At 39.6% G+C, this 26,184-nt stretch overlaps 2 protein-coding genes across 9 annotated transcripts in view; both read right to left on the minus strand.

Annotated features, from left to right (window-relative positions):
• MARCHF8 (membrane associated ring-CH-type finger 8) overlaps positions 1-12,001 on the minus strand; it is a 114,261-nt gene extending 102,260 nt beyond the window's left edge. The window contains exon 1 of one of the 4 annotated variants that reach the window (XM_043476306.1): positions 11,808-12,001. The gene's annotated coding sequence lies outside the window, so the exon portion shown is untranslated. Of the gene's footprint in view, positions 1-11,290; positions 11,413-11,807 lie in introns of those variants that run through there. The other 3 variants (XM_043476305.1, XM_043476311.1, XM_043476307.1) reach the window with 3 other exon arrangements.
• An 8,697-nt stretch (positions 12,002-20,698) lies between these two features.
• The window catches only part of ZFAND4 (zinc finger AN1-type containing 4), a 55,445-nt gene continuing 49,959 nt past the window's right edge, over positions 20,699-26,184 (minus strand). For 2 of the 5 annotated variants that reach the window (XM_043476313.1, XM_043476312.1), the window contains exon 10: positions 20,702-25,467. In XM_043476313.1, the coding sequence (XP_043332248.1) occupies positions 25,332-25,467 (136 nt within the window). In that variant the 3' untranslated portion in view covers positions 20,702-25,331. Of the gene's footprint in view, positions 25,468-26,184 lie in introns of all 5 variants that reach the window. The other 3 variants (XM_043476316.1, XM_043476315.1, XR_006270841.1) reach the window with 3 other exon arrangements.

Below are 26,184 nucleotides of genomic sequence, written 5' to 3' on the forward strand. Positions count from 1 at the left end.
TAAATTAGCAAGATGGAGAAAGCCATAATAAAAGTATATGAAATAATAAAGATACATAATGAGCTAATTTGCCTATAAGATGCCAAAGAGCCTGTGCCTCAGGTTATGAGTAGCAGTAAAATACTGGCTAAAAACAGAGATAAAAAAACAACTGGTACCTTGGCCACCTCCCCAGAAGAAACCGCTACCAGAAGTGGGGTGCTATCATAATGAAAACCTGAACAAGTTGTATTTTCTTAGTCACCATTCTGTAGGCAATGATAAACTTCATATTAGAAAATGAAAAGATGATGATCCACTTTTAGTGACTGCAAAAATAGTTACAAAATCTGTTGATGGCTATAATTCAGAAAACAGATCATACACATGATGACTTTAAAACTGTTTGGGGAACAACTGGAAAATGAAACTTTATTTTCACCAGCCCAGGTGGGATGCATGAGACAAGTGCTTGGGCCTGGTGCACTGGGAAGACCCAGAGGAATCGGGTGGAGAGGGAGGTGGGAGGGGGGATCGGGATGGGGAATACGTGTAAATCTATTGCTGATTCATGTCAATGTATGACAAAACCCACTGAAAAAATAAAAAAATAAACCAAAAACATGTTTGGCTACTGGTACTCTGAATTGACTAGAAATATCTTTACTGTTGACATGGAGAAAGTTTTAGTGGTCTGTACAGAAGATCAAACTAGCCACATTTTCTTAAGCCAAAGCCTAATCCAGATAATTAATGAGCCTGCTACAGTAAATGAGAGATTTCAATGAAGACGAAACAGCATTATATTGGAAGAAGATGCTATCCAAAACTTTCATGGCTAGAAGGAAGTCAATGCCTGGTTTCAAAACTTCCAAGGACAGACTCACTCTTATTAGGGACTACTGCAGCTGGTTACTTTAAGTTAAAGCCAATGCTCAATTATGAAAATCCTATGGTCTCTAAGAATTATGCTAAGTCTACTCTGCCTGCGCTCTATAAATCGAACAACAAAGCCTGGGTGACAGCACATCGCTTCACAACATGTTACTAAATATTTCAAGCCCACTATTGAGACCCAATGTCCAGTGCTCGCTTCGGCAGCACATATACTAAAACTGGAGACCCAATGTCCAGGAAAAGAGATTCCTTTCAAAATATTACTGCTCTTTGACAACACACTTGGTTACACAAGAGCACTGGGGGAGGTATACTGTAATGAGATCATTGTATTGTTGTTTTCATGACCATTAACACATCCATTCTGCAGCTCATAGATTAAGGAGTCATTTTGACTTTCAAATCTCATTATTTAAGAAATACATCTCAGAAGGCTACATCAGCCATAGACAGTGATTCCTTTGCTACATCTGGGCAAAACTGAAAACTTTCTAGAAAGGATCTCATCATTCTAGACATCACTAAAAACATTCATGATTCATGGAAAGAATTACAGGGCATTTGGAAGTTGATCAACTTTATCAAAATTAAGGAGAGTCTGGAAGTTGGCATGGGTTTCCCAGGTGGCACTAGTGGTAGAGAACCAACGTGCTGATGCAGAAGACACACAGACAGGGGTTCGATCCACAAGTCGGGAAGATCCCCTGGAGAAGGAAATGGCAACCCACTCCAGTATTCTTGCCTGGGAAATCCCACGGACAGAGAAGGCTGGAAGGCTATAGTCCATGGGGCTGCACAGAGTCAGACATGACTGAAGTGACTTAGCACACATGCATGACAAAACTTTAATGGAAGAGTTACTTTTATGGATGAGCAAAGAAAGTGGTATCTTGGGATGAAATCTACTCCTGGTGAAGATGCCGTTGAACTGCTGAAATGACAACAAAGGATTTAGAATGTGACATACACTTAGTTAATAAAGCAGTGGCAAAGGTTTAAGAGGATGGACTCCAATTTTGAAAGATGTTCTACTAAGGATGAAATGTTATCAAACTGCACTGCATGCTACAGAGAAATGGGTCATGGAAGGAAGAGTCAATCAAAGCAGCAAATTCCATTGCTGTCTTATTTTAAGAAACTGCCACAGCCACTCAGATTCAGAGATGCCTCCGTCATTGTCAGCTGTAGCCATCAACATCAAGGCAAGACCCTCCACCAGGAAACAGACTGTGACTCACTGGGAGCTCAGATGATGGTAAGCACATTTTAGCGATAGGTTATTTTTAAATTAAGGTATGTAAATTGTTTTAGATAGTATTATGAGTATGCTCTTGCATACTTAACAGATTACAGTATAGCATAAACATAACTTTTATGTGCTTTGGGAAACCAAAAAAAAAAAGTGATTTGCTTTATCTCAACATTTCCTTTATTGCCTTGGTCTAGAACCGAACCCACAATATGTCCAAGGTATGCCCATACTTTGAACTGAGAATGAAACAGTCTGGGGACCAGAATGGACAACTGAAGAAAAGTCAGTGCTACTTATCCACTATACTGTTCCCTGTTTCTGGGCAAATTGGAAGACTATATTTGTCAGTCTCACTTGCAATTACGTTAGAGTTAATGTGACTGATTTCTGACCAATATAATATGGGAAGAGTAACACTAGCCATTTGTAGACCTGGCCTTTAAAAACATTCATTGAGTTCCTCCAGCTCTCTTCTACTGCCATCTTGAAAGTCAGATGGTACGGCTACAGAGGGAGGAGTTACATCCAACTTGTGTTAAGACTTTGCATGACAAAAAATGTTTTGTTGCTATTATCACTGTTGCCATAGCACAGGCCAGCACTTTCAAAAATGTTGCTGCAAATAAGTCATCTTGTTCTGACGCAGGTTCATGATGTGGCCTGAGATCCTACATCTTGAACAAGCACTGAGATGATACTAATGTGGACGGGCTATGGAATACTCTGTGAAGAGCAAGAGCCTTCAACTACCAAGAGGAATACACAGTGGGAGAACAGATGATTCTCTGGAGAAACTGAATGACCCAGAGAAAAGGCCTCCCACAGGGACTGAGCAGTAAGACTAGAGAATTCAGACTCACATTAAAACAAGATGATGAAAGGCTTTACAAGGAAAAATATCCAGGAGAGTATAGAGATTGACAGGAAAGGTGATATTGTAGACGATGTGATACAGCATCTGTTAGAAGTAATAATCTGTCTATGAAAAGGTATATGAAAAATGCGATGTATGTAAAAAAGTGAGGTAACAACTTTATTTTGTCAACAAAGGTCCATCTAGTCAAAGCTATGGTTTTTCCAGTAGTCATATATGGATGTGAGAGCTGAACCATAAAGAAAGCTGAGTGCTGAAGTACTGATGCTTTTAAACTGTGGTGTTGGAGAAGACTCCTGAGAGTCCCTTGGACTGCAAGGAGATCCAACCAGTCCATCCTAAAGGAAATGAGTCCTGAACATTCACTGGAAGGACTGATGCTGAAGCTGAAGCTCCAATACTTTGGCCACCTGATGTGAAGAACTGACTCATTGGAAAAGACCCTGATGCTGGGAAAGATTGAAGGCAGGAGGAGAAAGGGATGACAGAGGATGAGACGGCTGGATGGCATCATAAACTCAACAGATATGAGTTTGAGCAAGTTGGTGATGGACAGAGAAGCCAGGCGTGCTGCCGTCCATGGGGTCTCAAAGAGTCAGACACGACTGAGCAACTGAACTGAAGAAAGGAAATGTAGTCACAGACTACAATTTGGCTCTATAGTTTAAAAAGAGTTTAGTCAGTGACTAAATACTAATTGGAGAAGGCAATGGCAACCCACTCCAGTGTCCTTGCCTGGAGAATCCCAGGGATGGGGGAGCCTGGTGGGCTGCCGTCTATGGGGTTGCACAGTCGGACACGACTGAAGTGACCTAGCAGCAGCAGCAGCAAATACTAATTACTGATTTCAATAAAAATAGGCCTATAACCATAATTGAAATGGAGAAAAGGTAAGTGAGGAGAGTTCAAGACACCTACATTCTCAAAACAGGACAGCAATGCCTAACATTTAAAGTTGATAAATCATTAACAGTGAGATAAGCATTAAGTTATGGAATATGGAGGTAACCACCATAACAAACAAGAAAACAAAAGGTGCCTCTGTTTTTCATTACAAGCATTTATGCTTACTATTTTTAAACAATATCCAAGTATTACTGTGATAAAAATTAATTTTAAAATACAGAAAAATAAAGAGATTGGCAATAGATAGTATGGGCAAAAAAAAAAAAATGGGGAAAAGATCAACATTATCAGGGGAAATGCAGATGAAATAAAAACTGAGACACTAGCACTACTCAATTTAAATCCCCTTAACCAGACAATTCCACTTTTAGCATTCTATACTACAAGAACACTCCCACAAATATTCAAAGACATTTACACAAGAATGGTCAGTGCAATACTGTTAAAAAAAGAGAAAAGTCAGAGCATACTAAATATCCACTAACAACAGGGGAAGAGTTGGATTAATTATGAATAAATGTACCCAACCTGGGGGCTTCCAAGGTGGCGCTAGTGGGAAACAACTCACCTGCCAATGCAGGAGACATAAGAGAAGAGGGTTCCATCCCTGGGTGGGGAAGATCCCCTGGAGAAGGGCACGACAACCCACTCCAGTATTCTTGCCTGGAGAAACCCATGAACAGAGGAGCCTGGAGGGCTACAGTCCAAGGGGTCACACAGTGTCAGACACAACTGAAGCGACTCAGCATGTACTCACCCACTCAACTCAATTTCAGCTTTCTAAGACAAAAAGCAGATAACCCAGGCAAGCCAAACTCACTTCTGACCTACAGAACTATGAGATTAAAACATGTCTCGGTTTAAGCCTCTAAAGTTTGTGGTAATTCATTAGAGTTCAATAAAAAACAAATACTTCTAGAAAAGCTGAAGAAATGCATTACTCTACAACCCAGCAGCTATGGTTAGAAGTAATTATATATTCAGAGAAAGTCTTGCCCATTTGTACCAGAAGACATACACAAAATGTTCACATCACCACTGCTCATGACAAAAAAAAAAAAAATCAACAACCTATTCATTCATCAAAAGTATAAAGGTAAAATGGTGGAATATTTATATAAAATAATGCAATACAACAATGAAACATCAATGACCTACAACCATACATGAATATACAGATGAATGTCAAGTCATGTTATATAAGATAAGAAAGCAAGTGACAAAAGTGTACACTCAGGATAATTCTAGTTAGAAGTTCAACAGTGCATGGATAGAAACAACAAAGCTTAGAGGTGCACATGCGGTAAAACTATTTGAAAAAAAGAAATAATGAACATAAATCTTAAGAGTGGCAGTCATGTCTGTGGGGAGGTAAGAGGATGGGGTGAAGGGGAAACCAAGGGATACTGAAGGTAACATAAGGTTTTGGTCTTAACTGGTACTGATTACAGAGTTAATAGTGTTTAAATTCTAAAACATAGTTTAGAATTATTACTATGTTTATTCAGTATTTAGAGAACAAAATCATCCAGGAATAAAATACCTACATAACAAAAAACAATCCTTCCTTTTCTTTTGTCAAGATAAGTTCATTGAAAAAATAATTCAAATAATATATAAAAGTCCAATCATTTTTTTTAATCACCTAAAATTCCACCATCAAGACACAATTGCTAAAAATCTGAACATGCTTCGGGACATTGCAGGTACACATGTTTACACATTAAAGTATTTTAAATAAAATCATTACATATACACAAATATATTTGCTTATTCTATAAATGCTGTTTAGACCCCTGCTTTTTAAAAATTAAATGTATTAAGTTACACTTTACATGAAATGAACCCATATTAAGTGTTAAGCTTTGACAAAAGTGTATGTAGTGTAACAACTACCCAATCAAAATTCAGACAAAACATTTTCATTACCACAAAAAGTTCTTTCCTGTGCCTCTGCAGTCAATTCCCTCACCTCTGACTGCAAGCAATCATTAAACTGCTTTATTATAGATTAGTTTTGCTGGCTTAGGATCAACGTGAATGGAATTATACAGTATGCATTCTTTTGTGTGGGGCTTTTGTTCAGTGTAAAATTTACACTATCAGTAATTCCCTTTATACTGCTGAGTAGTACTTCATTTGTATAGTCATTAATAGACATTTGGCCTATTTCCAGTTTTCATCTCTAAACATTGAGGTGTAAGTCATTTGTGATATTAAGTTTTTATTTTATAATCAGGGATAGAATTGCTGGACCATAGAGTATATGTCATTTTTTTGGGGGGGGGGGGTATATGTAACTTTAACAGAAAACTGCCACACTGTTATTCAAAGTTTCTGTATCATTATACAATCCTACTAGCAATTTATGCAAGTTTTAGTTGCTCCTCATCCTGACCAACACTTGCTACTGTCAGTCTTACAAATTTTAACCACTCCTGTAGGCAAACAGCTGTTCATTTTTATTTGCATTTCCATAAATGACTAGATACGTTGAGAATTTTTAAAGTGCCTATCAAAAAATTTAAATGTCTTCTTTCATGAAGTGTCTGTCCAAGTCTTTTACCAGTGTTGCAATTTGGGCACTGTCTGCCTTTTTATTATTGATTATTGCTGTTGATTAGTCACTAAGTCACGTCCGGCTCTTTTGCAACCCAATGGACTGTAATCGGCCAGGATCCTCTGTCTATAGGATTTTCCAGGCAACAATAATGGAGTGGGTTGCCACTTCCCTCTCCAGGGGAATCTTTCCAAATGAGGGATCAAACCCATGTCTCCTGAATTGGCAGGTGGATTCTTTACCACTAAACCACCAGGGAAGCCCATTATTGATTATAGAGGTCCTTTCTATACACTGGATAAAGGTTCTTTGTCAGATATATGAATCGCAAATATCTGTTCCCAACTGGAGCATATGTTTCCCTTTTCTTAAAACACTACATGTGTACATGCTCACTCAGTAGTGTCCGACTCTTTACGACCCCATGGACTGTAGCCCGCAAGGCTCCTCTGTCCATGGGATTCTCCAGGCAAGAATACTGGAGTGGGTTGCCATTTCCTCCTCCAGGGGATCTTCCTGACCCAGGGATTGAATCATCGCCTCCTGCATCTCCTGCACTGGCAGGCAGATGCTTTATCACTGTGCCACCTGGGAAGCCCTAAAACAGTACAGAAAATTTAAAGTACAGGAGCTTTTAATTTTTATTAAGCCTAATTTAACATTAAAAATTTTATAGTTAGTGCTTTATTTTGTATCATGTATATGACTGAATGTTTACTCCTCAGACTGGAAACAAAATATGGACATCTGCTTACCACTTCTAGCATCATATTGGACATGAGGTCCTAGCCAGGTTTAGCCACTCAGGCAAAAAAGAAAAAAAGAGAAAGGCAGGAGGGAAGGCAAGAAGTAATGAGTAGAAATGAATTAGTAAAACTGTCTTTATTCAATGATTATATACAAAGAAAATCCTGAAAAATGGACCTAAAGACTACTAGAAATAATAAGTGAATTTAGAAATGCTGTGAGATACAGAGGGAATATACAAAACCAATGCATTTTTACATATTAGCAATGAAAAAGTGGACAGTTACTTTTTAAAATCCATTTATAATGACATAAAAAACCATAAAATATTGAAGATATAAATTTGACAAAATATGTATAGGACCTGCATACACTAAAAACTAAAAACATGTTGCAAAATATTAAAGAATTAAATAAATGACAGATTGGGAAATTCACTATTAAGATAGCAATTTTCTACAAATTGATCCAGAAACTCAAGGCAATTGCAATTGAAATTCCAAGAAGTTTTTGAAACTAACAAGCCAACTTTAAAATATTTATGAAAATACATAAAACCTAAAATACCTGAAACAGTTTTGAAAATAATGAACAAAGCTGGAGGATTTATACTGACCAATTTCAAACCATACATAAAGTCACAGTAAGGCAGACAGTACGGTACTGACATAAGGACATAACAAATCAAGAGGAGACAGGGTCCAGAAACGAACCACACACATGTATCGTCAGCTAATTTCCAACAGAAATGAAATTCAGTGGGCAAAGGATGGAGAAATTCAATAGCGAAAGGATAATCTTTTCAACAAATATACAAAAACTGTGTATCCATAAAGAAAAATAATGAACCCAAATCCACCCCTCACACCTCCATCAGCCCCCCAAAATAGATCACAATTTAAATATATGAATATATGACCTAAAACCATAAAACTTTCAAAAAGAAAACATACAAGAAAACTTCTATGGTCTACATTTTTCATACAATGTCTCAGGTATCTTTTTTTTTCCCCAGGTATCTTTTAATGTTACTAAATATAAATCTTTTGCATTTTTTAAAAAGTAAGAAAAATATAGAGAAAATCCTTAAAATTTTTTGAAACATGTCTTCATTTAAAATAAAATTTCAAAACTCACTGTGAGTTCCTCATTCATATGGTTTCATGAGTGACATATTTCATAAACATTCTCCCAAAGAACTACACTGAGATCTGAAGGTCTTTGTAATACAGAGATACACACTGAAGCAGTGCCATGCTAATGAACTTAATGCAGATGACGAGTATCACAGTGAATCAAAAACTACATGTAAACAAAATTATCAACTATTTCCAATTCAACAAAGTGTATGCTCTGTAGAACTGAGAAGGAGTCCCCTGCATTTTCCAGCATCTTCCCACCCTTCTGTAAGCCTGTCTTCCTGACCCCACCTCAACCTCCATGACTCAGATTAAATACCACCTCCTCTGGGAAGTTCTGCCATTCAATCTAACCTGTCGGGTAAGGATCCTCCTCTCAACTTCCACAACATTTGTATCACTTCAAGGTCCTCATCACAGTATCCCTGGACTGCACATGATTAAACTCCTCTATCAGATTAAGCACTTGAAGAACTAGAACACTGATCACATCAGCCTGGCTCAAAGGTGGCACCCATGCTTTTGCTGTTATTGGCTGTTAAACGAAAACATGAATTAGAAACTTCAGGAATTTCAGAATGAGTTGAGCAGAGAAACTAGATCAGGCCTAGTTGGTTTTTTTTAATCCTCAAAAATGAAGAGTTAAAAATTATACTCCTTAAAAAAGAATTTCAACATTGAAAACTCTTCAAAACAACACAAACTGATAAGCAGTTAAAACAAATGTCTACAGTGCCCTATACTGGTCACTTCCATACTCACAGGCAGCCAAAGCAAAAGGCCTAAGGACTTCCTGAAGGATTATTTACTATTGGAGCAGTCCACTGCTTTGGAAAAATGTCTTCAAGTCAGTCAGATAACTGGAGAGTAAGTGGGATTGTAAAGCACTTTTTCTAGGAAAAAAACAGTATATATCATTTCGTGACCCAATATTGTCGCTTTGAGAAATTCTGGCAACTTTTTTTTCTTTCAGTTATTTAAATTGTTTACAACCAAGAACATAAACCTAAATAGTATGTGATTATAGCAGAAAGGGAACTGCTACACGAGAGGGGGGGGGGAGCCAATTAGAAACAGAGCAATTCTTCAAGAACTAGACACTGCTACAGATAACAAACAAGGGGTCTTGACTGCTTGAATCAATTCACCCCTGTCTATGCATCTATAAAATCTTCCTGGAACTAATTTAAAGAAGACAAAAATGCTGGAGCTAAGGTTGTTAGATCTAGCAAATAAAAATACAGTAGACCCAAGTTAAGTTTTAGATAAACAATGAATTTTTAGTAAAGCAAGCCCTATGCAATACTTATACTAAAAACTTACCCATTGTTTAGTGAAATTCAAATTTAACTGGGTGTCCTGTATTTTATCTGGCAACCCTGAGGGAAGCCAAAATCAGTCCACTTTCCTCACTTAGTAGCAGAAACTATGACCCCAAGAAGGGAAGTGACTTGCCTAAACTTAAGCCAAAGATCAAGGAAGTGAGTCTGCTTTGAAAAAAGAAAACACAAACCTACAAGGGTCACCTTGGGTTCCACTTATGGTCCACTAGACCGCCAATTTTCATACACCTCACTGAAGCACCAAGCAGACAAGCTTGCAACTATGGTCTTCCACTTTTAATAATAAACTGTGAATTTTAATACACTTACCAACTTTAGTCTTCAAAAACAAATTAGGAGGGCTTCCCTGGTGGCTCAGTGGTAAAGAATCTGCCTGCCAATGCAGGAGACAAGGGTTTGATCCCTGGTCCGGGAAGATCCCACATACCACACAGAGCAACGAAGCCAGGGTGCCACAACTATTGACCCTCTGCTCTAGAGCTCCGGGGCTGCAACTATCGAGCCCACGCGCTGCAACTACTGAAGCCCTACTGAAGCCCAAACCTGGGCTGCACAAGAGAAGTCACTGCAATGAGAAGTTCCCATACTGCAACTAGACAATAGCGCCCCCTCACTGCAACAAGAGGAAGTCCACTTGCAGCAACGAAGACTAGGCACAGTCAAAAGTAAATAAAAATTAAAAAAAAAAAAAAGAATGGACAAACAACACAACAACAACAAAATAATAGGAAACTATTTCTCTTCGCTTAAAAAAAAATCCTCCTGGCAATCTTTCTGCCTACACACCACCACCTCAGATTCTGTTTATGTTCACTCACTACATGAAACAGGATCTTCTTTTGTCCCAAACATAATTCTCTCACAATCCAAGTCTCTTGCCCCAGAGTTCCAAATTTGGAATGTGTTCACATTAGTCCATGGCTCTAACGATTTTAGTTCCTATACTCTCCCAACTTTCCTATTTTTCAGAGGAAATATCCTAGTGCATTCAGTTGGTCTCAAAAGTCTCGCAAAGTCCTCCATTCCCATTCTGTGTCCAAGCTAAACCAGCAAAAAGGCATGAGGTCTCACTATCACAACACGCTTCCTTTCCCGGGACGGGGATGCAACAAAAGATGGAAACAGAAAGGTCTTTCTAGGAAATCTGGGGCCTTCTTCCACTATATATGTGGAACATACTACAAGACATAGAGTTGGACAAAATCAAAGGAAAAAATAGAAAACTTCATATACTCATTACAGTCATCTTCCGGATCCCATCATATTAACAAATACATAAAACAGTCGCTCTATAACAGCACTTCTCAACCTGGGATCTCTGGGGGCCTCAGGGGTAGTGGGAACCGGGGAAGGGGGAGGAAGGCAGTAGGCAGATAAAAGATTTTGCTTTTGACGTATCAGGGTCCCAAATAAGATTTTAAGAAAGAAGGTTCCGTTGCCGGGGGCGCGGGGCGGGGGAAGTAACATACACCACTATGACTTTCTCTAAGTTTTCTACTAAAAACTTCACCCTAGTGAACAACAATCCAAATCGTGCCAGATGAAAAACTGAAAGTCAAACAGAAATTCAGAAATTAAAGACAAACTATCTACCTATCCTTTCTCTCTGGCAGCTGCCAATGTATGCAGGTCTCTCCCGAGATCACACACGTCAGAAACGGAAGGTCCTCACAAATCATCTAGTCCAGACTTGCATTTTACAGATGTGGGAACTCAGGCCGAGGGGAGGGCTGACTTGCCCAAGGTCTCACAGTCCGTCGGGGGCAGGACTTCAACTGGGACTCCACGTTGGCAGCCCCGGGCCCTCAGCTCCCGATGGCTCCTGAGGCCCCCAGCTTGGCCGGATCCAAGGGCGCTAGAGAGCCTGGGCGGAAGAGCCCACATCCCGGGGTCCCTGCCTACTTTCGACAGGCTCCGCGCCGGGCCCTGGCCCAGGGTGGTACGGAGCGCCGACCTCAACGGCCGCCCCCGACCCGCCCACCTGTCGCGGACCGCCGGTCGGCAGCCACACCCCCTGCTAGGGCCAGGGGTTCGGCTGGCCTCGACGGCGCCTGGCACCGGCTGCTGCGCGCGGCGCGGGCTACGCTGGCCTGAAGGCCGCAGGAATTACCTCAAGTGGGCGCTGAGCTCGCGGCAGGGCCGCCCCCGCCGGCCTGGAGCATGCCGGAGACGCGGACGCAGCAGACGCTGCAGCTCGGCCACCGCAGCGTCTGTTTACACCCCTCCGCGGGAGGACGCCGACTGGGCCGTCACGTGATGCATACGTCACGTGCTCGCCCGGGGTGGGGCGGAGGCGTTGCCCAGCGACGACGGCGCTCTAGGGGCGGGCAACTGCGGCGACGACACGGTTCCTCAGCGCTCCCCCCTCACCTGCGTCTGTACAGAGTCGACAAACGACGCCCCCTGACCGACTCGGCGAGGAAAAGGAAAGTCTCCCACCACCCGGCTTCATCGTTTAGTGACCTCTAGGGCTGACTGCCTGTATTATTCGTGTCTTGGATGGGGGAGGGAATTCCGCCCGGCTTTAAGATGTTGAACTTGGAGAGAAAAATGGAAAACACTGCCTTACCTACCCAAAACTAGCGAACAAACGGAGAGCAGAGGAATAAGTAATGATGATTTGAGCTTCATTAACGAGCAATTGTTTGGCTTTGCTCCCTACTGTGGAATGAAGGTCCTCAGCCAACCATCTCCCCCGCCATAGAAAGGATGTGTGTGAGGATGGCTTATGGGACTTCCTATTTTTATTTTAAATTATATTTTATATTATCAATTTTTCCATGATTAGTGTTTGTATATGTAAGTACAAACATATCTGAGTAAATATTTGATTTGGTGTTGAGCTTTTGTCCACATTAGACTTTCCTCATTATAGCGAAGTCACTCTGATTGTAGTGACTACTTCTAACAAGTATAGTTTTTCCTAGATCAAACTTGGCAGAAGCATAGATTCAGCCACTGACAGGTTCTCCCATAATATTCACTATAAACTGGGTAAAAGACATAGTTTATATTATCTTACTGAATTCATGGGTAAAATGTGAGCAAATACCCTAAATATTACAGAGTCGTTCTGTTGTCAAGGTGTGAACTATGGAATAATCATGTTCCTCCATTTATTTCCGATCACTTTGCATACTTAGCTATCTATGAGCAAATTGACAGGGTCAAAACGGTGGACTCAAAATATTCTCTAGGTCAATATTTACCCCCAGTGTGCTTAAGTGGCTCAGTCGTGTCCAACTCTGTGACCCTATGAACTGTAGTCCACCAGGCTCCTCTGTCCATGGGGATTCTCCGGGCAAGAATATTTGAGTGGGTTGCCATGCCCTCCTCCAGGGCATCTTCCTAGTCCAGGGATGGAACCCATGGCTCCTGCATTGCAGGCAAATTCTTTACTATCTGAGCCACCAGGGACAATAGGACAAGGTCAAATACCATCTTCATTTCTATAACACGCCTAGAATGCAACACTACAGAGAGTACAAAATATAGTGATGAATCATCTGCATGTTCATCCTCTACTATGGAAAATAGGTTACAAGGCAAGGTGCCACAACTTGGCTGATTTCCACCGCCTCTGGCAGCAGATGTAGCATGGAAGCAGGAACGGTATCTTCCATTGGTATACCTTATGCCTAGACCATATCTGGGAAGCAAAGAAAGTTGTCTGATCTATGGCCATGGAATCCTGCCATTCTTCCGTAGGAAGTGGCAAAGAACCTTTGTAGATCCAAAAGGATCTGTGAGTTAGGCAGTATTTATAGAGGCAATGCTAAGAAAAGTCCTGGCTCACCCATTACTGTGTAGACAATTTAATATTTGAGCCCCTTTCTCCGTCTATCTAAGAAAATACCTATTGAATAAAGATGAAATAAAATAATGCTGGCACACCACTTTAAAGTGCCCAGCACATACAGTGCCCATTAAATGCTAATCATATTATAGGCCTTTGGCAAGAGGCTAGTAGGATAGATCAGAGTCCCAAGGGAATGGGAGCTGACAACTTGAATATATCCAGGTCGTAGGTCTGGATTCTTGCCACATGGACTGGTGTTGGGGGCTTCCCAGGTGGCTCAGTGATAAAGCATCCTCCTGTCAATGCAGAGACATGGATTTGATCTCTGGATTGGTAAAATAACTCTGGAGGAGGAAATGGCAACCCACTGTAGTCTTGCCAGGATAATCCCATGGACCAAGGAGCCTGGCATGCTGTATAGTCCATGCGGTCACAAAGAGGCAGACAAGACTGAAGTGACTCACCACGCAGGGACTGGGGTTGAGGACAAGATTGCCAGCAAGGAAATTATAAGCACAACTGGAAAGAAGTCTTTGCACCTAGAATGGGAGTTTGCTGGTAAGGGAAGTATGGGTGACCAGGGGCTCACTCCAAGGGGAGTACAGTTCCAAGTCTGTCTGTGGTGATGGGGACTCCTAATATACTACCTTTCCATTGCCTAAACCCACAGACAGGCATCGCCTACTTTTTCCTAGAGTTGTGGGCAAAGGGTCAGTCCTGAGCCAGGTGACCAGTGTTACCCTAAGAGCCAGTCAAACCTGACCATCCACCAAATAGTTAAACACATGTAACCATTTCTAGTTTTTTAATGTTTCACTGCAAACAAGATATAAGATATACTGCAATTGAGTAGAACTCTATAGTAGCATTTCATCTAACACAGTGGCTATACAAGTGTACCCAGAATGATGACTATAAAGGAATAATGGGGGACTTTCAAACAGAGAGTGAACAGTAACCTGCTAAGGTGCTGCAAGGCTATGAAGTGGTAGCACCAGCCCTTGTATTTATGTTTCCTGATTTTAAGTGTCTTTTTATTAATAATTAAAAAGTGCAGGGTTTCATCATGCCATTTGCCTGTTCTTTCTTGATTTTGAACTCTCTGTAGTACACTGGTGACAATTTTCTTTCACATGTTGTTTGGTATATTTCAAATATAGAGTAAATGGGATTTTCAGATTGATGAGAGGTGGATGTGAAACAACAGAGTGAAGATGACTGGAAGGTTTCAGACCTGCACATCCAAAGGAAGAGAACTGTCATTTAGATAGAGAAGGGATATGTGCAGTTTTGGGGGGAAATCAATAATTTGATTCTGAACAGTTAAACTCTACATGCCTAATAGACATTGAAATGGAGCTGTACAGTTAGCAATGGATTATAAGATAGTGTAACTCTGGGGAGACACACAGAGATAAAAATTGATTGGTCAGTGTATTAAAGAAAGCCACAGGATTGAATGAGATCACACAGAGCACTAACTTTGATAACTTCTGACCTCAATCCAGAATACAAAATATATTTTCCATACTGACCAAATATATGTGTATAACTTAAAAGTTTCAAGAAGCAAATTTACCCTCCTTTTATCTTTATTTTGTTGGGTATTTTTGTTTTTTTAAACTTCTGCTCCCAACTCAATTGACTTTTTAACTGAGTACTTGTTGTGTCCTAGTTTGAAAATCACTGAAAGTTGCTGACCAAGGACATTAATTACATAATTTCTGGCAAAAAAGAAATCCAAAGGCTAGTCACATGGCACTTTAGAAATTAGATCAGCAAAGGAAACTTAGGAGCAGCCAGAGGTAAGAGGAGAAACAAAAGAGAGGAATCCTAAAGCCTGAAGGAAGAAAATGCTTCAGCTGTGTCATTGGTCCTAAGAAGTTGAGTACAGTGAAAACTGACCTTTGGGTTCCGCAGTACTACAGTCTGTTGAGAGTTTGAGAAGACAGCATTTAAGACAGTGCCAGGCTGGGACAACCCTGAGGGATGGGATGGGGAGGGAGGTGAAAGGGGGGGTTCAAGATGGGGGACACATGTACACCCATGGCTGATTCATGTCAATGTATGGCAAAAACCACTACAGTAAAGTAATTAGCCTCCAATTAAAATAAATTAACTTTTTTTAAAAAGTGCTAGGGATACAAACTTGATTTTTTTCAAATTTGATTTTCAAGATAGTAAATGGTGACAGCAAGTAGCTGTTTTTTGTTATAAAGAGGAGTAGGGGAATGGCACAACAGCAGGCAAAAGATGTGAATGTTAAGGTTTTTCTGTTTAAATGTTTATATGCTAATAGAAACAGCCCAGTGATAAGGAAAGACTGTGCAGGAGAGTGACAACCGTAGGAAAAATCTCCTCATGAAGGGGTTGGTCATCTGTAGATGGGTAAACAAGGGCTGGTGAGCAGACAGACATGGTTAGCTTGGTAGACTTGTTTGAAGCATGTGGAATTTCTTCTCCAGTTATTCAAAGTTTAATTAAAAAAAAAAAAGCTGAGGGGGGGAGATGCTATTGGTTTCGGGAGAGGGTGAAAATCATCCAGGAGAATGTTGCAGCCCCACCCAGCCAAGCCCCATGATTTTTCACATGGACGACTGCTATACCTTTCCATTTCCTGACTTCCATCCTACAGTCTTTTTTCTACACTATCCCCAGTATGAGTTTTCAAAACTTAAATCCAGTTTTCTCAATTCAGAATAAAGCCCAAAGTTCTTGCCTATAGACCCCTCCATGAAATAGCCCTTTATTTCCTGTCATCTCCCTCACTTGCTTTGCTCCAGCCACCAGGCTTCTCTGGTATTTCTTCATTCAGTTCAGTCACTCAGTCGTGTCCAACTCTTTGAGACCCCATGGACTGCAGCACACCAGCCTTCCCTGTCCATCACCAACTCTGGGAGCTTGCTCAACTCATGTCTGTCTAGTTGGTGATACCATCCAACCATCTCATTCTCTGCCATCCCTTTCTCCTCCTTTCTTCAGTCCTTCCCAGAATCAAGGTCTCTCCCAATGCTGGAGCTATATCTCCTCTCTTCTCCAGTAGCATATTGGGCACCTACGGGCCTCTCAGTGTCCTATCTTTTTGCTTTTTCATACTGTTCATGGGGTTCTCAAGGCTCTAAGAATACTGAAGTGGTTTTTTGCCATGCCCTTCTCCAGTGGACCACATTTTGTCAGAACTCTCCACCATGACCCGTCTGTTTTGAGTGGCCCTACACGGCATGGCTCATAGTTTCATTAAGTTAGACAAGGCTGTGATCCAAGGGATCAGTTAGGTTAGTTTTCTGTAATTGTGGTTTCCATTCTGTCTGCCCTCATTTCTTCATTACCTCAGGCAAAGAACACTTTCTCCCCATTTCTTCACTTTATGACTCTCCCTAAATGTTAACTTTCTCATAGTGACTGTACGTGACCACCCTTTTTAAAACAGCACTCATATCTGTCACCCTTCTCTGCTTGGCTTTTGTCTTAGCACTTATTACCATCTGTGGCTGAGACATTTCCAGCTCATGAAATATCCATTCCCCACCCCCACAATTCTTACAGTTAGGTAGGGCCATATGCCTAGCTCCAACCAATGGGCTGTGAGCAGAAGGATGCTTCTATGCTTCTAGGCAAAAGCATATTGGAGCCACCATGCAACCCTCCAGCTCTCTTCCGCTGTTGCAGCAATTTCGGAGACCACGTGTTGCACCAGCAGGCCATACAACAGAAACAGACTGAGTCACTGAGTCAGCTCATCAGGCAGTTAGTTGCCTGAGAAGTTGCAGGGGTGAGGAATAAACTTTGTTGTGTTAAGCCACTGAGCTTTGGGGGCTTTATGTGTTACCACATCATAACAGCATCTATTTATTATGGTCTGAATTATATCTCTTTAAAATTTATATGTTTAAGTCCTAAGTCCCAGTACCTCTGAATGTGACTGTATTGAAGAAAGGCCCTTTAAAAAGGTACTTAAGTTAAAATAAGGTCATTCAAGTGGTCCCTCATCCATTATGAGTGGGTGTCCTCATAAGAGGAGGACAGATGCCCACAGAGGGAAGACCATATGAAGACACAGGGAGAAGACCCCTATCTGGAAGCCATGGATAGAGGCGTCACAGGAAACCAACCCTGCCAACTCCTTATCTAAGACTTCCAGCTTCCAGAGCTGGGAGAAAATAAATCATTTAAGCCACCCAGTCTATGGTACATTGTTATGACAGCCCGAGTAAACATATACATCCTAACACCAATGCTCCACCTGGCATGTTTATTTCTGTTGTTTCCCTTCTCTAGAATATAAGCACACAATGAAAGCACGCTACGTCCACAGCCTTTAGAATAGTATCTGACACCTCACAGAGGCTCAGTAAATAATGAATGAATCCTGTATTTAAATGAAATTTTAACTAAGGGGAACCCTTAAACTATTATGAGTAGAGATAAACTGGTAAAACCTACTTTGGAAAACTCATTAATATCATCTAATAGGTCTGTGATCCAGGAATTCTGCTCTTAGGCACAGACTGCAAAGAAATGTGTATACATGTGCTTCAAGAGACATATGTACCAATGTCCACAGCAGCACTATATGTAATACTCAGAGCTAGAAACAACCCAAATGTCCATTAACAGTAGATGGAAGAATTGTGGCACAGTCATATATTGGGTTGGCCAAACCATATGGGTTTTTCGTAACACGGTACAAAAAAATCCGAATGAACTTTTTGGCCAACCCAATAAAATAATACATTGATGAAAAATTCAGTACAACCACATGCAACCCAAATAAGTCCCACAATCAACATTGAATGAAAAAAGCCATGTAAATACATGCCATACAATTCCACTAAGTAAAGGTTTTTTGGGGTTTTTTTTTTGTGTGTGTGTGTTTTTTTTTGAAAAGCAAAACTACAGGAATATATGCTTAGGTGGTAAAACCACTTTAAAAAATGCAAGAAAATTACTATCACAGCAAGGAAGAATGGTGGCTACCTTTAGAGAAGAGGGGATAGTGACTGGGAAAGGGTCGAAAGCAGGAATGAGTTCTGGGTACTAACAATGTTTAATATTTCTTAATGTGGGCAATAGTTTACACAGTGATTTGCTCCGTGGTAAGTCCCTGAACTACATATATTTTGAATATATTCACTTTTCTTTGTTTTTAAATTTTTAAATGGTTAAAAATGAAAAAAAAATCAAAATGCAGGCTTAGGTCTAGGGGACCAACCATCCAACAGAATTATCATGATAGAATAGAGGCAATGCAGAAATTAATTTTTTAAATTAAATCCCTGAGCTATAGAAAATGTTGAGAGTTCAAAACAAGTAAAGAGATCAAACATCAAGAAAAATTGATGCAAGTGAAATTTCAGATGTCTAAAAACTAAGACAAAAATCTGTAGTCTCCAGAAACAAATAAAAAACCATCCAAGACCTACGTATTAGACTAGCACTAGGGTTCTGTCAGCAACACTGCATACACAAGTCAGTGGTCAAGGGTCTTCAAACTTTTGAGGGAAAAGACTTCTAGACCCAGGCAAGCCACCAGTCAAGTGTGAGGGCATATGAAAGACACTTTATACATGTCAGGGAGGCCTCAAAACTCCTATTTCCTAGGCCCTTGAGATTTTTCTCAAGGATCCTGAACCAGAGATGAAAAGAAACATTGTTGTCTAAGTTGGTGAAGTTTGAATGGGGTGTGTTAAGACTGGATGGTAATATAAAAGTCAATACTGATTTCCTTTTTTGGAGGGTTGGATGGAAGTTGTATAGGAGAGTGTCCTTAGAGGAAATACACTCTGGAATATTTATTGCTGGATGCGCATCATGTCTGCATGTTACTCTTAAACGGTTCAGAAAAAGACGAATGAAAATGGTTATATACACTCAGTTCAGTTGCTCAGTCGTGTCCGACTCTGCAACCCCATGAATCGCAGCACGCCAGGACTCCCTGTCCATCACAAACTCCTGGAGTTTACTCAAACTCATGCCCATTGAGTCGGTGATGCCATCCAGCCATCTCATCCTCTGTCGTCCCCTTCTCCTCCTGCCCCCAATCCCTCCCAGCATCAGGGTCTTTTCCAATGAGTCAACTCTTCGCATGAGGTGGCCAAAGTATTGGAGTTTCAGCTTCAGCATCAGTCCTTCCAATGAATATTCAGGACTGATCTCCTTTAGGATGGACTGGTTGGACCTCCTTGCAGTCCAAGGGACTCTCAAGAGTCTTCTCCAACACCACAGTTCAAAAGCATCAATTTTTTGGCGTTCAGCTTTCTTCAGAGTCCAACTCTCACATTCTTACATAACCACTGGAAAAACCATAGCCTTGACCAGACGGACCTTTGTTGGCAAAGTAATGTCTCTGCTTTTTAATATGCTATCTAGGTTGGTCATAACTTTCCTTCCAAGGAGTAAGCGTCTTTAATTTCATGGCTGCAGTCACCATCGGCACTGATTTTGGAGCCCAAAAAAATAAAGTCTGACACTGTTTCCACTGTCTCCCCATCTATTTCCCATGAGGTGATGAGACCAGATGCCATGATCTTAGTTTTCTTAATGTTAAGCTTTAAGCCAACTTTTTCACTCTCCTCTTTCACTTTCATCAAGAGGCTTTTTAGTTCCTCTTCACTCTCTGACATAAGGGTGGTGTCATCTGCATATCTGAGCTTATTGATATTTCTCCCAGCAATCTTGATTCCAGTCTGTGCTTCCTCCAGCCCAACGTTTCCCATGATGTACTCTGCATATAAGTTAAATAAGCAGGGTGACAATATACAGCCTTGACGTACTCCTTTTCCTATTTGGAACCAGTCTGTTGTTCCATGTCCAGTTCTAACTGTTGCTTCCTGACCTGCATACAGGTTTTTCAAGACACTCAAAGGGAGTACAAATATGAAAAATCAACAGCTAAGGAATCAGTAAAAGGACTGTGGGCATTTTTTTTCCTGTGCTTACAACTTTTCTGTAAATTTGGAAGAATTTCAAAATAAAACAGACTAAATTAAAACAGAAGGCAAATGATTATGTGAAGAATGTCTTCAAGAATAATTCACAGGGAATTCCCTGGCAGTCCAATGGACTCTGCGCTTTCACTGTCAAAGCTGAGGGCCACAGTTCATTCAATCCCTGGCTGAGGAACTAAGAACCCATAAGCCACGTGCGGCATGACCAAAGTGAATGAATTAATAAAAAATTAAAATTATTTTTAAAAATAAAGAATTCATAACAAAACAATATGATTGACAACATGAACATTCTTAATCTGATAAGAGCAAGTACATTTTCTTTATTACATTAAGAGAAAAGCAACTGGAAACAAAACAAAACCCCATGGGCTGTCCAAAAAGGAATAAAAATGACAAAAAAACATATATTTTTAAGCCAAAGAAAGGAATTAAAGGAAAGCCCATTCTAGCAACCCTGGACTATGGAAAAGAAAATATCATACTATCATGCTATTTGTGTCTTCAATAATATTTCTATAAATTTAATATTTTAACTTATTTGTTGCCTTTTAATGTAAAATCAACCTAAAAGCAAAGCAGAAAAGACTATATAATCACTTAAAGGTGATTTAACAAGGGTTTATATGAAATGCTTGGGAACAACGATAGACAGACAGGAAGGCAATTCCTGCCTTCACGGACTTGCCATCTTGTGCAATTTAAAGGATAGCACAAGTATCAAAATAATACCATGGTATATTCCATGAAGCAAAAGTATTAATGTAAAAGAAAGGGTATTGACTTAGAGAGCGATCAGGGAAGCTTTCTTCAGAAAGTAATGATCAAGCTGGCATCTGACAAAATAGAGTAGATGTTAATGGGCAAAAAAGCTAGGAAAACTAAAAGTTAGTGTGGGCAAATCCCTGAAAACTTGGATAAACCAGTACAGCATGAGGCTGGAGATGCAGATGGAAGCCAGAATACAGGGGTCTTACTAATAAGAAGGGTTGGGATTTGAGTCTTAGAATAAGAACATAAGAAGGGTCACTGATACATTTTGATGTTGATGTGCTTAATTTTTTTTGGTTCTGCAAGCACAGTACATTTAAGAACATAAAATGGGTCATGAAGGACATAGAACTAATTCAAGGAGCTTGGTGAGGAAGCTATTGCAATAGCTCAGGTGAAAGCTATGGTAACATGGGCTAGGGTAACTGCAGAGGAGTAGGTGAATTTGAAATACTTCCCTGGTGACTCAGATGGTAAAGAATCTACCTGCAATATAGAAGATCTGGGTTCTATCCCTGGGTCAGGAAGATCCCTGGAGGAGGAAATGGCTACCCACTCCAGTATTCTTGCCTGGACAACTCCACGGACAGAAGAAACTGGCAGGCTATAGCCCATGGGGTCGCAGAGAGTCAGACAAGACTGAGGGACTAACATTTTCACTTTTATCAATGTAACTCAACGACTGCTGTGGGCTAAATATGTGTCTCCTCCAAATTCCTATGTTGAAGCCATAAACCCAATGAGGATGTATTTGGAGTAAGGAAGTAATTAAGATTAAATGAGGTCATAAGAGTGAAACTCTGATCCCATGGTATTAATGTGTTTTTTTTTAATATTTATTGATTTGCCTTCAATGGGTCTTAGTTGTGGCTCACAGGCTTCGCTGCTCCGGAGATGTGGGATCTCAGTTCCCTGAAGAGGGATCAAACCAGTGTCCCCTGCATTGCAAGGCAGATTCTTAACCGCTGGCCCGCCAGGGAAGTCATGCTATTAATGTATGTCTTTATGAGAAGAGACGTCAGAGTTCCACGTGTACACACTAAGGAAAGGCCATGTCAGAAAGCAGCTCTCTGAAAGGCAGAGAGAGAGAGAGGGCTCACCAGAAACGCACCCTGCTGAACCTTGACCTGGGACTTCTAGCCTCCAGAACTGTGAGAAAATTAATTCTGTGGTTTAAGCCACACAGTCTGTGGTAGTTTGTGTTATGGCAGCATGAGCAGACTAATGCACTAAAAAACTGGAAAGTAAAAGTCTTAAGGTAATGTATTATCATGCTAAATTCCGTATCTGTAATAATGTGGTATCAAAAAATAATGTCGATTTACCTTGGCTACTATTATGATGGTAACTACCAAAAAAATTAGAGCTCATTAAGAGACTGGGGAGGTATTTGGTGAAATCTTTACTTTCATTTTTCATCCTTTTATAGTTTTCCTAAAAATATGTAATTTACTTTCATCGCTTTGAAAGTTTAACATAATTTTCAAAGAAAAGTGAAAACATCATACCTTTTTTCCTAAATTCCTGCCACTCACATCTACTTTTACAATTTTTGTTGTATGTAACCTTGTTTGTCAGTTTTCAATCAACTTTCTTAACCTATATCAATTTATTTTCTACTTGTTACTTAGTTACATTTTTCTTCTGATACACATTAAAAATATAATTATTCTTAAAATGTTCACCTGTACCACTTAAAATCATCTCATGTTCCAGGAGTGGTATTAGTTAGTGAAGTCGCTCAGTCATGTCCGACTCTTTGCGACCCCATGGACAGTAGCCTGCACCAGGCTCCACCGTCCATGGGATTTTCTAGGCAAGAGTACTGGAGTGGGTTGCCATTTCCTTCTCCAAGGAGTGGTATAGGGGTCATAATTTGGAAAACACTGCTAAATGTAAGACTGAATTATCTGTCATAATGGCATAAAACCATATTATTAAACATCTATCAGAAAATTAATTCCTTTTTCATAATTAAATACCTCCATAAGTCACAACACTTATAAAATTTTAAAACATCTTAGTATGTAAAATTTCCATATTAGAATGACTAAAATTCACTAAACTATGTGAAATATTTGCAAGTTAAAAGGTAAAATTTTTCAGACATTTTTAGTGCTGCTAAAACCAAATGCTTACTGTTCTAAAAAATCCAGAAGCTAGATTTTATTAAAGTCAGTTATATAAACAGTACAAATGCATTTATTTTTATTATGGTTAAACTGTCCAATACAATTAATTAATTTAACTAATGTTCAACCAGTGCCTATATGTAAGGCATTCTATTTACTAGCAATTCAAGGATAGATCTGAGGTCTCTAAAAATTATGATCACTTTCTCATAAGAATTTAAGACATAAAGAAATGCCTCCCAATAATGATATAATTTCTTGAATTATACTGGTTTAATTCTCAGTGACTTAGAAATTAGTAAAAAGACTCAACTTTGACCAAAATCTCTGGTAAACTTAAAGCAAGATTGATTTCTACTATGCATGGTCTTGGTTTAAAAAGCATAGTGCACTAAGCATATATCAAATATGTCCTAAGCATTCATTTTTATCTATAGAATAAAATGTTTTGGTCCATTTTTCAGCAGCCTATCTACATAACAGAGTTCTTAAGATTTTAAATATCTAAAGCACAGGTGGTCTTGATAAAGGGAAGAAAAAGTGAACTACGCGACACAGAAATATTTTTCACTAGCCTATACAGATAGCCCCCCTTAAAAAGTATGCTATTAACCCCTAATAGTAGAGGGAAGTAGAGGGCTTCCCAGCTGGCACAGTGGTAAAAAATCTGCCTGCCAATGCAGGAGACATAAGAGATGCTGGTTCAATCCCTGGGTCAGGAAGATCCCCCGGAGTAGGAAATGGCAACCCACTCTAGTATTTTTGCCTGGAAAAAATCTCACATACAGAGGAGCCTGGTGGACTACAGTCCATGTGGTTGCAAAGAGTTGGACACAACTGAGCACAAGAAATAGAGGAAGGGTAACAGAACTCTCCATTTTGTTCACCTCTGTTAGCCTCTGGTACCCATGCACATCCCACCTGGGTTGGACTAGAGTTGCAGAGTCCACTTGGGTTGCCTGTTAGCTATTTGCCAAGGTTCAGCATCAGATTCAACTAAGCTTCCATAAAGCAAGTGGCCTCCTCAAAGCTTGAATGCTGTATTAGCTGTATCTGGGGAGCAGGATCCTTATACTGTGAAAGAATTCTTTTATACTGATAGTCATTTTTTCCAAGCAGAATAAATTACTGATTTATTTAAATGGTTTTATCTTTTAAGTATTTATAGGAGAAAATTATTGTAAGTAATCAAATCAAAATCATAATGAAATTGAATATTTATTTGAATTTTTCCTGGTAATAGCACTCAACATAAGAAAAACAAACCAAGCTGTGAGATTTTGTTTTCAATATACTCATTTTTCAAAAAGTGAAAAGTTGGGTTCTCTATTTAATGGCAACAAGTGGGACTACCATTCAAAAAGCAATATTTTAAGAAATATATACTATGATTTACATGATGTGTTTTATATTGTAGAATGGATACATATCCAAATGCCAATCTGAATATAGAAGAAATACATATGTTAAAACCACACTGGAAAACCAAATGTTCTTTTTTTATAAAAAGCTTGACATAAAAAGGAACTTGCCAGTAAACTCAATGAACTTTCACGTATGGGTTTTTTTTAAATCCTCACCCACACCACCCCCACAAAAAAACTGTAGATTTGAGTAGAGCCATTATATGACAGCTCATTTCTGTACAACATGGAAGCTGGTTACACAGTCAATGTTAACTTCCTAAAGTGCATCTTTTGAAGACTTGTTTAGTAAAATTGCAATATCAATACTTAACACAAGACATGTAATAACAAAGCTACATCATTATAAAGTTTTTAAAACTACTTTTAAAACTTTTTGATTCACCAAAGAATAAAGGTGTCAAATACAGTAGCTTTCTCCTTCTCCAACAGTGTGCATAATAAGCTTTTGTTCTTTGGCAAGTCTTTTGGAGTCGAACAAAAATAATGCAGTCTAAACAACATTTCTTCTGTCACTGTAATACGATTCCTTGTGCAGAACAGTTAGGCGCAGAGCAAGAGTTAGATTTTTGGAAGTTTTGGTGCATTAACCACAGGATTTGCCTCCTGTAAGTATCTCCTCCCTGCACTCTTGTAATCATAGGTGCAGCTGTGAGTTTCTGCATAGCGATGAGATGCACAGAAGTTGTTTCCACATCTAAAGCACAAAAAAAGTTTATGTGAATAGTCACATTTCTCTAAGAGCCTCCTCTCTTTGGGAGATCAAAGCTTGACTTCAGGTAGTCCAACAGGAGCCCTTTGGTTCTCTTTAGCAATTTCAGAATTGACATTTTCCCTTCTACATATAAACAAGCACAGGCTTCCCCCAGCTCCAAAAGAACAAGTTAATTGTCCATGAATGTGGAAGTGTATAATAAAGAATCTCTTCTGCAGTGAAAGAGGATGTAGACCTTTATGAAGTAGTAAAACTGCGAAAGCCAACAGATATGTGTACCTTCTTTCATATCTAGTAAGCCTGGGAAAACTGTTAATTTCTGAGAAATTCAGTCTAATAAGAAAATCAAATTATGTAATACCTAACTATGCCATGAAAGGATTTTAAAGTATTTCAACAACAAGGTAAGCTGTTTCCATTTGAACAGAATACACTTTAAAAAGCAGCAACTTTACTTAATGCCTGGCCTCAACCTAAGGGCAGACACCATCCTTGGAGCATATTAATCAATACTACCAAATAGTTATTGGTAGAAAAAACTCATTATTTTTGTAAACATATTATTCATCTCTTTTGAAACAAACATGTACCATATAATTAACAGTACATTAACATTAAATTTAGTCCTTTTTATTGAATTTAAAATAGAATCTTGGAAACAGGCATTCTCCCAAGCTACATTCAAAGAAAAACCAAATC

This window comes from Cervus canadensis, chromosome 8 (genome assembly GCF_019320065.1).
Source record: "Cervus canadensis isolate Bull #8, Minnesota chromosome 8, ASM1932006v1, whole genome shotgun sequence".
Lineage (NCBI taxonomy): Eukaryota > Metazoa > Chordata > Mammalia > Artiodactyla > Cervidae > Cervus > Cervus canadensis.